Below are 13,394 nucleotides of genomic sequence, written 5' to 3'. Positions count from 1 at the left end.
CTTGCAGAGACAATAAATGTTAAAGATTCAAAATCCTGCATCATGCAACCATAGTTGTTAAAGTTCAGTTTAATCTAATGTTTCTGAAAAATAATATATGCTATGGAAACATAAAATAACCAGATGAGTATAAACATTAAAGTGTATTATTGTGAAAATTGCTCGGCTTTGCTAATAAGGCTTAATAATTAAAATTATTTGATTTGTCTCATACGCCAGATTACAATATCTTCATAGTTGTGTAATAAATGTTACGTTGTAAATAAAATGTTTACTCACCCATCGTATATATTTATTTCATACTAGTTTACTCCAATCAGAAAACAAATCGTAATACTCATAGCTTTAAAACATTATTGACGTTAACATCGTTCAAAAATATTGAATATTAAGTCCGAAGAGACTCATGTTGTAATAACATATTCAGCAACAATTTTCTGACGAATTTATTTGCTCTGAATAATACTGGACTACTTAACGTCCATTTCAAACAAAAATAGATTCGAACTTCAACACACTGCGGATGCAGTACATCTATTGTTAACTTGCCTGATATCAGTAACATAGCAAACATGTAACTCGAATTAAAAACAATTATACGTCTTCAATCTAGAATAAAACTGCATTATGATTCTTAATCAAATGTTGCTTCCCGCGGGATCTCCATAATCCTTTTGTTCTTTACTGGTTACGTAATTTATCATGTTACGTTACAATATCATCATTGTTTTTTTTTCTAGGTACAATCGTTATACCCTATGCAAATTCTTACAGAGGCAATACATGTTAAAGATTCAAATTCCACCTCCTTCAAGTTTATAACTAACTTAAACAACGAAAATTATAGTTGCATAAGGATATTTTACTTTGAGAGCCATACTGGTGAAATAATGTAATGTTTTTTTTTTTTTAGTTTATCCAAGTCTTCATATAACTAGGTATAACCTGGTATATTCGGCTTGTTTTTATGTTATTCATCTAATAAAATAATCGACGTTTCGAAGCCAGTTACGCTCTATTACTCTGTTGTAATTCATTTAATTATTAAATGCTTAATATTCTCGAATTAAAAAATTCATAATATTGCGAAGTAAGGCTTACATGAAAAATACGTTTAAATTATTAGATTAGGAACTCATGAGTAATATCACATTGTTAAAAAACGTGTAATGTTGGTTTATGACAGTGAAATCAAAAGTTTACTTGAAATATAAAGATGCTGTAGAAGGTATCAAATATATTTAAAGGTAGTTGTTCGCCGTTCGGTAGTTGTAGAGAAGTCAATATGATATATGGTTGAACCGTATAGAACATAGCGAAAAGCCAACATAAATCTATTGATAAAATTTACGAGGAAATTACTCTTAGAATTTTGCAAATATTTTGCATGTTAGAAACAGTGAATTCCATAAGGTTCAACTATAATATCAAGCATCAAAGTAATTGATTAGATGTTCCCGAAAAATTCAAACTAATATCAGTCAAATACTGAAACTGCTATTGAATAATAATAATAATAATAATAATAATAATAATAATAATAATAATAATAATAATAATAATAATAATGTTGATGATGCAGCAAGTATACTTACACTCAATGACCTCGGTGGTTTGTGATACAGTCCGGCAATTTACACGTATAGACGTTCTTAAATTGCGTATGTTAAAGGCACGATGCGATTTAATTGATATACATAACGTCTCCAGGAGTTGCTGCTTCCAACAGTTGACACGAGTTGCGTACATTGTTCAGCGCAATCATCGTTTATTTATCGATTGTAAATATATATACATTTATAATATATTGTTATATTGGTTATTATTAATTATATTCATCATTGTTATTTATTCATCATTAGTATACCTATTTTTATTTTCCCTAGTTATGTTTTGCTTTACAAACTTGTCACCACTTATCAAGGTTTGATACCACTCGAGGATAAGTGTAACTGGGTTCACGGTTATCAAGGGAGCAATATCCTAGCAATATCGTAGTAGAAATTTGGTAAATTGGATTACTTATGGAGATGACTAATCAAGAACTTGTGTACGTTGGACGAATACAATCACATTGTAGTTAACTGGAAAGCAGGAAAACAGAAGACATTTTCACGGGCGTGTAGTTTAAGCAAAAAGCTTGCTTAATGGAATCTAAGTTTAGGTTTAGGCACAGATAAAAAGTGGAGGAAATTATTGATAGTTGTTACAGCTCAACGAGTGTTTTTAGTGAAGTTGGCGAGGAGAGAACATAGATTTAAGCTCAGCCGAGCATTTGCCATGAAAATAAGGATAAAGATGAGTAAAACTTAATACCGCGCATCTGTTGGAAAGAGATTGCAGGGAAAGAAGGAGCATTACCCACTATTAAGTTAACTAAGCTGCTTCTTGCAGTTCCTGCCCAGATGTGGCCAACATACTCCATCCTTGGATGTACTTTGCTTTTATACAATTAGAGAATTGCATCAGAAATGAGACGTCTACTAAATGGTATAACAATCTCACCATTTTTCCAGCGGTTTTGGAAATGGATTTGGTGTTCGTGTTCTATGTAAGACAAGGAGTAAATGCCAAACCCATCAGCTTGTCAAAACATGGGGCCTCCTCAAGACGAGAGTCATTCATTTCATTTGATGCCACAAGGGATCAGTTCGTCGATCATGTAAACGTAGATGCATTAAAATTAACCGGCTACCTTTTCCCAACTACGCCACGTGCTCAAGATCCGCGGAAGGAGAATCAGAGAAAACTTGCTCATTTACGACCTTAGAACTGTTGCTATATATGGTTGGTTGTCAGCATAAATGTCTACAAATGATCTCAGCATGTGTTTAGGGAGATCATTGATGTAGATCAGGAAGACAGTTGGGCCCAGAATATATTGAATGATTCCTAATGCATCCGAAAGATATCCTTAAACTAGCAGTCTGTGGATTCTAGGCATGTTTAAATTATATTATCTGTTATGACTTCACACCCGTATACAAAGTTAAAGGCAATACATGCTCATTAGGTGGGCATTCGTCGAGTTGTCTTCAGTTACAAGTTTCTCCTTTCTTTAATTCCTGTATCTCACGATCTCTATTATTCACATTTCTGTTTGACTTTACATACATTTTTTGAGTATGTTAATTAACTAAAGAATGATACTTAACAGTGTTCTGGTTTATTATTTTATCATATTAACTACATGAGAAATGGTTTCAATGATTTTCTTCAATTCTCTCGGTAGGTTTTTTTATGTGTCTGATAAAAAGTGGATTAAATACGATTTGGTTCTTTTGTCTATTTTTCTTTCTTGCTGTTTTTCATTTAAATAAAATGTTGGTTCTGTCTTGCTATTGAGTGTATTTATTATCCCATGTTTAGTTCTAAAGTAACAATTTACTTTCGAATATCTATGCATAGCCATGTCACATGATAGTATATTTGATGTTATAATATTCATTTTGTCAATTCCCATCTTATGCGTATCATACATTTTGTTGTGTTTCGTTGTATTATGCTCAAGGTAATGCTTGATTAAAGGGTCCCTTTTTTCTTAAATATTTGCTAATTTTACTATAGTTGCTCATTTTGCTGTTTTAATACTTGGTGTATTTGCCTTTGTTATAGCTTTAGGCATCTGGAATCTATAGAGAATAATGTTTGGTTATGCTTATGATAATGTAAAATGTTCAGTTACCAATATATCTGTATGTTTGTATATATATATATATATATATATATATATATATATGTGTTTGTGTGTGTGTGTGTGTGTAGGTGCATATGTGTGTGCGTGTGTGTGTTACCTATTTTTTCATATATGAATTTAGGTAAACACTTTGTTAATAAAATCGTATTACCAAGAGAATATCAAAATATTGGATAACAAACGAGAAAACACAGTTTAACTGAAAGGGAATAATAAACAAATATCCATCTTAGATTTTATATCCAATGCATTTTAAATCTGAGAACAAACAAAACCATGGAATTTTGTTTCAATAATCACATGATCGCAAATGCATTCCTCCTAATACACAATTGAGTTCTTGTAAAGTATGCAGCATATAAATAGATTAGTGATAACACGAAGGTCATATAGACAGCAATACAATTTAACCTTCGTGCTATCGCAAATCTATTCATCTGCTGCTTGCATTACAAAAATTCAATTGGGTATTACTAGGATATCATTTGCCAACATGTGATTGTAAAAAAAATCCATGGTTTTGTTTGTTCTCAGATCAAGGACAATGATTTGGCTGTAAGGTTTTCTAATGTAACGGAAAATACTACAGTAAAAAATGAAGACACATTATACTCACATTCTAAGGTGATGTCCTCTAGCTTTATATGCATTATTTTCGGAATAATACAAAGCAGTGTTTAATTAAACAATATATAGACAACCTTAACCCCATTTTTTAACACTTCTTTTTATTTTCTCTGTCTAATTCCTATTCTAGGTTTTATTTGATTAGTTACATTTTTTAATCATCATACTTATTCTTTTATTAAATTTAAAACATGTAGTTTTTTATTTAAGATTTACTTCATATTTAAATCCACTATGTCAGATTTTCACAATAACAATCAAGAAAGTAATAAATCACTCATATTTCTAGCATACAAATGTAGTCCAAAAATAAAGGTATCTCATTTTAAATTAAGGCGTTCATAAGTGTTGTGATCAGTCAAATTTATAATGCAAAGGGGAGTAACTCTTTGTTACTTTGGGAAAAATTCACCACCCTTTGTCTCTTAGTCATAAACTCAAATTACTCGTGATTTCTCGCGAGATGACCGACCAAAAGTGAGCAGTGTAAGGGAGAGAGCGTGACTTTGGAAATGGCGAGAGTAAAATCATTCGCGTTCATCCATGTATCATATTTGGACGTTTAACTTTCATCTATCATGTTTAAATTGTAGTTACACGTGTGTGCGTGTCTCTTAATAAACTTATATCGTTATGTAACAGTGAAATGTGTTCTTATTTTTTAATAAATGTATGTTCTTTCCTTATTAGCTAGGACCTACCAAACGTGAAGGCTGGATACCCTGCGAAAAGATATTTTATGTTATAATGACCTAACGCATCCCACGATATAACAGGAAGCTACGAGCGATGAAGTCCTTCCAGACAGACAGGAAAAAGTGTGTTTTAGATCGCCTCAATCATTTTCCATGTTCAATTGCTACCTATGTACGACAACTGTACATATGCGTTTACAGCGCATTTTGTAATACGGAAGTAAAACCAAAAGAAAATATCCCTTTTCATGTTTAAAAAATGAAAAGCTACGACAACGAGCGCCAAACGGTTTTAATCAGCAACATGTTGTGCTCATCAGTATATTTTCCACATATCCAACATCATTCAGAATGCATATTGACCAGGAACTGCAGAAAACGTCTTTGTTTCTGACGTTCACTAATGATAGGGGTTAATTTATTAGTCTCATACCTCAATATATGCAACAAGGTGATGAAACTAATAGCTCATAAATGCATTTCCTTTCATCATATAAATGCATTTTGCAATCCATTCTAATCCATCATAGGAGTATTATTTTTAGAACGCCCCCGAAGACACACTCATATAAATACAAATATAGTGATGATTAACCACACGTTATCATTTATGTTATAAGTGGAAAAATCAGCAGGATCAAAAAGCTACTAAAAGGTTGAAAATCTTTGCTATTTTGCCATTACTTATTTTTTTCTCTCTCAGATATTTTGCATATAATATTTTTGAAATTGATTATGTATAAATAAGGCAAATGTTTTTCAACATTGTTCAATATGCATGGTTCAATATGCAGTTCAAATGCAAGCACTTGTCACAAATGACCCCAGGGTCTGCAAATTATGTAAGATGAAACCCATTTTCCATTTGAATGGATGCGTTAAAAACAAAATTACAGATTTAGAGGCTCTAAATATTCAAAGGCAATTCATCAAAAGCAGTTGCATCGCACAAAATGCACTGTATGATGTGCAGGAGAAGATTATTGGACCAAATCTTTTTGAGGATGAAGACGCAAATGCTGTCAATGTTAGTGAGAAGAGATACCGGACTGTAATTACATACTTCCTCTGCCCACACATTCAGAATAGACTCGGATTATGCCTCGTGCATAATGGAGCAACGGCACATACAGCGAGAGACTCCAGGAGCTTCAAAGATAATGAGTTAACGACAACATAATATCTCGTTATAACAGTGCCAAATGGACAACACGTTCCCCAGACTTGACTAGCGCCGACTTTTTTGTGTGTGGATATCTTAAATAAAGAGTCTATGTTAACAAATTGTTTACTCTGCAAGAACTGAAGGAAAGCAGCTGGAACGAAATCAGGGGATTCAATCGTAACCCAAAGATTAAGTAATCTGTCATGAAATGTAATGTTTAGGAAAGAGCGCAAATATGCTGAACTGAAAATGGGCAATATTTTTAAAGGACATTTTTTCATAAATAAGATTGTTTGAATTTAGTATTTATTTAGTCCCAATATCATGATAAGTTTGCGTTAAAATTACTGACAGGCACCCTTATAAATAAAAACAAATCTATTTAAGTTGAAAACACTTCAGTGAGGTTTTGGACACCCCCCCACACCCCACACATACGCATGCATTTAAACACACACAATCATATATATATATATATATATATATATATATATATATATATATATATTGTCATATAACCCTTGAATTAGAGTGTCATTAAAAATATAAAAAATAGATATAAATAAATAAAAAAAATTATTGAATTTTAAAAAGAGTAGTGTAGTTTTTAAAATTTTATTTTAGTTTTCTAGTTGAAGGAACCATGTAAGGAGAGAAATAGAAAGAAGGAGAACACTTTAAAGAAGAAAGAGCGGACAGACGTTTGAAAGGTAAATAGATGGTAAAATTGTCAATTTACACACGTTAATACATATGCGCGTGGAAAAATGTAAGGAGTAAGAGATAGAGGGAATATATATATATATATAGAAAGGAGGAGGTGAAAATGAATTAGGCATCACACATGCACTAGGATATGCGCCGTGAACAAAATTATGATAGAAAGAGAGAAAAAATGGTGTTGGCAGATTAGAAACCGGCGGGCAAATCAGCGAAGAAAAAAAGACAGAGCGAATCCGTAAATAAAGTAGAGACCGACCAGACTTTTAAAAGAATAATATGAAATAAACTTGTCAGTGAGCATGCGTGAAGACGTGCGCACGTAATAATTGATGCAAAAAAAGAATATAATTTATATAGAGAGAAAAAGTAAGGTATGCATTAGGTCGTACGGGTTTGTAAAGTCATGCGCAATGATGTAGGAGTAGAAGAATATTTTGAAAAATACAAGGACAGCGAGAAAAATTTGGGATACGAACAGCTGAGAGGAAAAAAGACAAATTTTATCTGTGTCTCTATACGAAACAAACAAAGAATAGGAAAAATGTTAAGAGAACGAGAAAAAATAAATTAAGATAGCGACCATAATGTATGGAGATGATAATCGAAGTTCGGTAATGTCCGGATACTGCGGCAGACGGAAGAATACGAAAGAATAGAAATTTTGCTGGTGATGATGAGTAGACATTGTAAAGGGTGCATATCGAATAAAAGGGGGAATGGCCGATATTGTTGAAGGAAATAACATTTAAAAGCCTTTTATTTAAAAGAAACGAATTGTCAGTTTACCCCACCTTTTATTTTCTATGTTTTTTTCGCAGGTTGCTAAATATATAAGTTTTTTGTGTATATTTGATATAATCCACGCTCAGCAAACTTTCATACTTAACAAAAAAAATGTACCATTCCTATAAGTTGTTTTATCTTGGTTTCTTGAGCCCTTCATGTTATGAATAAAACAAATCTGAAATCTGTTTGTTCTCCATTCCCTTTTCCACTGCGTTTTTGCGTGTATCGAATTCACATTTTACGGGTTTGGAAGATATTCACGTTGTTTTGTAGGACTAGTATATCGAACCGAAAGAGTTTTTTTTTTTCTTTTGGTTTATTTCTGTTTTATAAACGTTCTTCGTTATTATCTTTACAGAGTCAGATAAGTAACAATATATAATTATATAAAAATGAAATAGTGTCTGTGTTTCTGTACATGGGTCTGTGTGTGTGTCTGTGTATGTGTGCGTGTGTGCGTGTGTGTGTGTGCGTGTGTGTGTGTGTGTGTAAGTTCGTTTCTATATACACTCTGAAACACTTCGGACAATATTCCAAATTTCACCCAAACATAAGTCCTTTATCGGAAAATGTCTGCAGATAAAATTTGTTGGCGAATTCATCGTATAAATACTGAAGATCGATGATAAAAAATGGATCAAAATAGTATGATGTTGATCAGAATTAACACTTATACACAGCTTTAAAATTGTCACATTGAAAATAGATCAGTTCTGTTCAGTCTATAATTTTAGTATGCCACTCGACATTTTCACTTTTTAAACAATATTGTATACATTACATCAAAATGTTTTTATCAGATCACCAGTATCTTATCATGTTGAGTGCAATGTATTATAGGGGCCATGCTTGCTCTTAGTGTACCTCAGTGAGTTTCAATCTTGATTAGACATCAATCAATTTGTAAAAAAAAGAAACAAGCGAAAATCTATATGGCCTCACGAGGTATACATTTGTCATGTGTTTTTAATAAAATATAATGAAGCAACTTTTGTAAAAACCCTTTAACAACGACAAGGTATTGCTTCTATATAGTTTTTTTTATTGTTATTATTATTTGTATATCCTAGATGTTAAATTTTGGGGGGGGTCACATGTGTTATTTTATTTTATTTTATTTTTTGTATTTTATTGATATGAAGTAAATAGATCAAAGTAATATTGTCATCACACAATAAAATCCAAAATTGGTTCCTAAATGAGCTAAGAAGGCACAGGTCCGGTAAAGTAGAAGTTCTGTATGAGGAATTAAGTGCACGCTCAATTTGATTAGAACGCTGAGGAAATTGTTGAGATCGATTAAGAGATTCTATTAGTGGCACGTTGTTTACAAGAAGCTGATCCACATTGCATTCACCCATCAAAGGTACATTTTATCAACAGATAAAATGTTGAGCTCCTCGATTAGAAGATATTTAAAAAATCCCTGGCCGGCCACATTGCGGTACACGAGCATACAAATAATCGTATGTATTAAAGTTCAATCTACGAAGATATAATGCATATGTGCCAAATTGAGTATACAGGAGTTATCTCCCTTGTACTGTTAGCCAAAATCGGCTGTACAACAATTACATATTTTGCCCTTTTAAACCCTGGCTTGTTGTAAAACCTTGGGCAAAAACAGCCAAATGGCATCGTTCATGACACACAATACCTTAATTATTTTAAACTTCGTACCATTTGAAAGCTCTATTTAGACACACAGATACACACAAACGTTCACTTTTATAGATATATGAGCAGTTCCGCCCGGCTTTGTTGAGTCCCTATATACTGTTCATAAGGTTATGTTCATATGTATATATTAATAAGAGTGAATATGTAAAGTAATGCCTTTCTGTATAATAGTCTTCCTTAACTACCATAGAGAAAAGACAGACACACATTTCAAGTTTTATAGATATATAAATAGATAGATAGATTGATAGATTGGATGCAATATATAGTAATGATTTAAAAATATAAATTGGAGTCATATGCAACCACCGAGAATCGAAACCAAAAGGTTCAGCTCTCGATTTATTTTGCCTTTGCCGTCAATGACTGGGCTATTAAAACATGACTACTGTAAGAGTAAAAATTAGAACATGAACCAATAGATACTACGTTATGTATGTGTAATGCCGGGGTTCGATCTTCACCTGGCAAATTTAATTTCATTTTTTTTTTAATTTTCACACTTTTGCACCGAGTTTTCCGGGCTAAAATCCAAATATAAAGTTTACATGGATTCAAATACCTTATATATGAAGTTCCATGTCTGTAGACAAAAACTCTAGGAGGAGTTTGGTAGGCAAAATTTGTTAAACAAAATTATATACGTATGCATAAATATATATGGACACAATTTCGTGTTTACTATAAACTTCTCAGAGTCCTAAAAGGTCAAATCGTAAAACTTTGGCCCCTTAACAGCCAAATTTCTGGCCCAAAACGGATTACAAAATTTTCCCAAACCTCAGTACCCTGTATATCAACTTTCGGGTATGTAGACGTACATTTGACAGAGTTATTGCGTAAGAAATGTACACATACACACAGATACAGAGTTACGTTCACTTTATATATATATATATATATATATATATATATATATATATATATATATATATATATATATATATATATATATACTAGCGGGGATACCCGGCGTTGCCCGAGTGTTTGTTTCCGGGACGGGGAGGGGAGTTTAAAAATGTTATGGTAGGTAAGTAGGAAGGATCAAACCCGGAGTCATGAGTAAAAGTAGGAAAATAAAGTGTGAAAAAAAACAAAAAAAAACATCTGCAACGTTAACAGTTCGGCCACCAAGAAAAGTCCATTCCAGTTGTTTAGGAAAAAAAAAAAACGACTACGGTAGGTCGGCGCGAACGTGAAAATATAATGTGAATTGTCCAGCACGCTAACCACTACGCCACAGAGCACTGCAGCTTAGTTTAGTGATTTTAAATAACTTGACATGAAGGAAGCACGAAGCCAAACCGGTGTTCTCTTCTCAACTGTTCCTTGTGAACGATCCCCAAACGGTGTTAAGTGGTGGCAGGGGGAGGAGGAATTTATTAGAGAGAAAATATTTTACCACTTCCATTGATCTTAACCGATTTTGGCCGTGACTTCTCAGCAGAAAAAGTATAGAAATCTAAGATTATCGAGGAATTTGAGAAATAATAAGCCTATAACACACCTCAGATATTGTTCTGCCGTATGTGCATATTATATTTGCATGAAATATCTTGATTTTTAATCCTATTAATGTCAAAATCAAACGGGAAAAATGAGTTCATTTTATTTATATAGAGAAAGATATACACACACACACACACACACATATATATATATATATATATATATATATATATATATATATATATATATTAAACTAAGCAACTTTTTTCTACTTTTTGAATGTTATCCAGCTTTCTTAATCCTGGCGAAGTGAATTTTGCACTGCGGAATAAGGTGATAGCATACTCTTTTTTGAATAAGGTAAGGTTTTAGTGTTAAGCTGATTGTAAAAATATATTAGATAGTGTAACAAAATCAATTAAAATTTTCTGGCATTATCAGCTGATTTTTGTAAATACATATCCTAAATATGTTTTAAAAGAACCATGTTTTATTCCAGTACATGTGCAGTCCCTGATAAAAATATCTGTTACTGAAAGTAAATATTGGTCAGTTATGAAAATAAATACCAGCAGATTGCATATTGCTTCACCATTTCTGTTCTGTGAATTCTTGGAATGCTTAGCGGCAAGCAGGGCTCGTTTCTAGATTCCAAAATACTGAGCTACCTTCACTTCTTCCCAGCGAACCAACTATCTTGTTTCCATCTCTTTCATGTACTGATGGAATCTCTTTTCCTGAGTTTAAACGATGATTTATTAGGATGATGCCTCTCTAACCACAATTATCAAGAGAATGCCATAAAAACATAACGACATATCTTTTAAAAATTTCTAGCTTTTCATAGCAATTCTTCCCTGATAAGATGTCTTAATGGTACTCCTGCAGTATTTTACCCACCTATTTCACGATCTTTGCCGAGCGTTGACGAACGTCTTCGGCGTTAACGCCGAAGAAAGCCGAGAATTCGAACTTACGGTGCAAGAACGCTAAAAGTATGTGACTAGCAACAAGGAAAAGATATTACAAGCACACAACAAAATGGATAAAATTAATACAAAAAATTTGGATAAAATAAATCACAAACACTTACCGTAAGTTTTTTTTAAAGTAAAATACATTTATTTTGTTGAAATTTTTTTTTTTTTTTTTTGGTTTCATTTTGTTTTACGATAGATTTTTTTTTTTTTTTGGGGGGGGGTAAGCAACAGTAACAAACAGTTCAAATTTTTTTATTTTTTATTTTTTTTTCCAAACGTTATTAAACACAAACAACGTTTTTTTTTTTTCTTCAGTAATGTTTGAAGGGGGGGCAACAATCAATGTTTATCTTTAGTTCCGACTGGAAGATTTTCTACTGACTGTAGAGGCAAAGTAGGGAGCAAAGGGTTTTCAGAGGATGTGGAAAGAAGCTCCTTCCCAACCGGGTAGCCTTCCGCGATTTGGTTTATTATGGAGACAAAAGGGTTGTGTCCAAATTTTTGTCTCCACATAAATTCGCTTAAGTATGTTTCCAACAGCTCCCGGTTGGTACCGCATTCTCGCTTGTTTCTCTGTTTGGCTTCTTTCCACATCCGTTCGACGTGATTTGTGGTCGCCTTCGTAATTGGATCCACGAAATGGAGACTATGATTAACAGTTAGATGTGAAAACCCTTCGCTCCCTACTCTGTTATAGGCTCTCCAACAGTCGGACACGGCCGTTGTCCCCGGCAATATATACTTTTTAATTATTGGAAGGAGGGTTTCAGCGTTTCTATTAGGTACCGTTACCAAGAAACCCTCCTTCTCAGCGGGGTCATAGCCGCCGAAAACCCAGATCGGTTCGACGAGTCTGCCGACGTTATGTTTGCGTCGGTTGAAGACAGACTCGTCTATCTCCACTGTGTGGCCTGGGCCTCCGATCTGCCTAGGATGCCTGCGTAAATAATCTAGGCAGACGTCCCGTAGGAAGTTCTTCCAGTCGGTTATAGTGTGAGATGATGATATCCCACATTCCCGGCGGACGTTATTCTCTGTTGCCAACTCAAAAGCCCACAGATATATCAATTTTATTATCACTTTTATGGTCAGCTTGGAGGCCATGAAAAAAGTCCCGTGTCGCAGCGAAATCCAGCTACGACAACGCGAATTCCTACACCTCCACGCAAAGCCGTCTTTTACTTGTTCCCTTTTTTTTAATTCGCAATGTGTCTGGCATTTTGGGCAGGCGACCGATGTAGGAAGTAAGCTTCTCTCCTGGCAAAACTCGACGACGGCTTCAGTGGAGTTTAAGGTTGTTTCCAGCAGTCCTAGGTTCATTTTTTGTTTTCCAATTAAATTGAGTAGCTCAAATGAATCAATAAATTAACTGAAATGAAACGCTAATTTCAATGAAAATTATCCGTCTGCTACGCGTTCGTTTGAAGCGCCCTGATTGGCTGATAGAGTATCGTACCGCTCGCCATGTTCCGGCGTTTTCCGACGGATGCGGTCAACGCTCGGCAAAGATCGTGAAATAGATGGGTAAAATACTGCAGGAGTACCGTCTTAATTCCACTAAACATGAATTCATAATTTTAGAGAATCTACCA

The 13,394-nt window shown here is 33.6% G+C and overlaps 1 protein-coding gene across 1 annotated transcript; it reads right to left on the bottom strand.

Annotated features, from left to right (window-relative positions):
• Positions 1–12,141: 12,141 nt before the first annotated feature.
• LOC145296257 (uncharacterized) lies at positions 12,142–13,108 on the bottom strand. Its single transcript, XM_080142465.1, has one exon. It carries the CDS (start codon positions 12,904–12,906, stop codon positions 12,142–12,144), a length of 765 nt encoding a protein of 254 aa, XP_079998591.1. The 5' UTR covers positions 12,907–13,108.
• Between the last annotated feature and the right edge of the window lie 286 nt (positions 13,109–13,394).

Source organism: Euprymna scolopes, chromosome 16 (assembly GCF_053919585.1).
Source record: "Euprymna scolopes isolate OS-2025 chromosome 16, ASM5391958v1, whole genome shotgun sequence".
Lineage (NCBI taxonomy): Eukaryota > Metazoa > Mollusca > Cephalopoda > Sepiida > Sepiolidae > Euprymna > Euprymna scolopes.
Note: the sequence above shows the minus strand (reverse complement) of the source record. Positions and strands in the feature narration are given on the sequence as shown.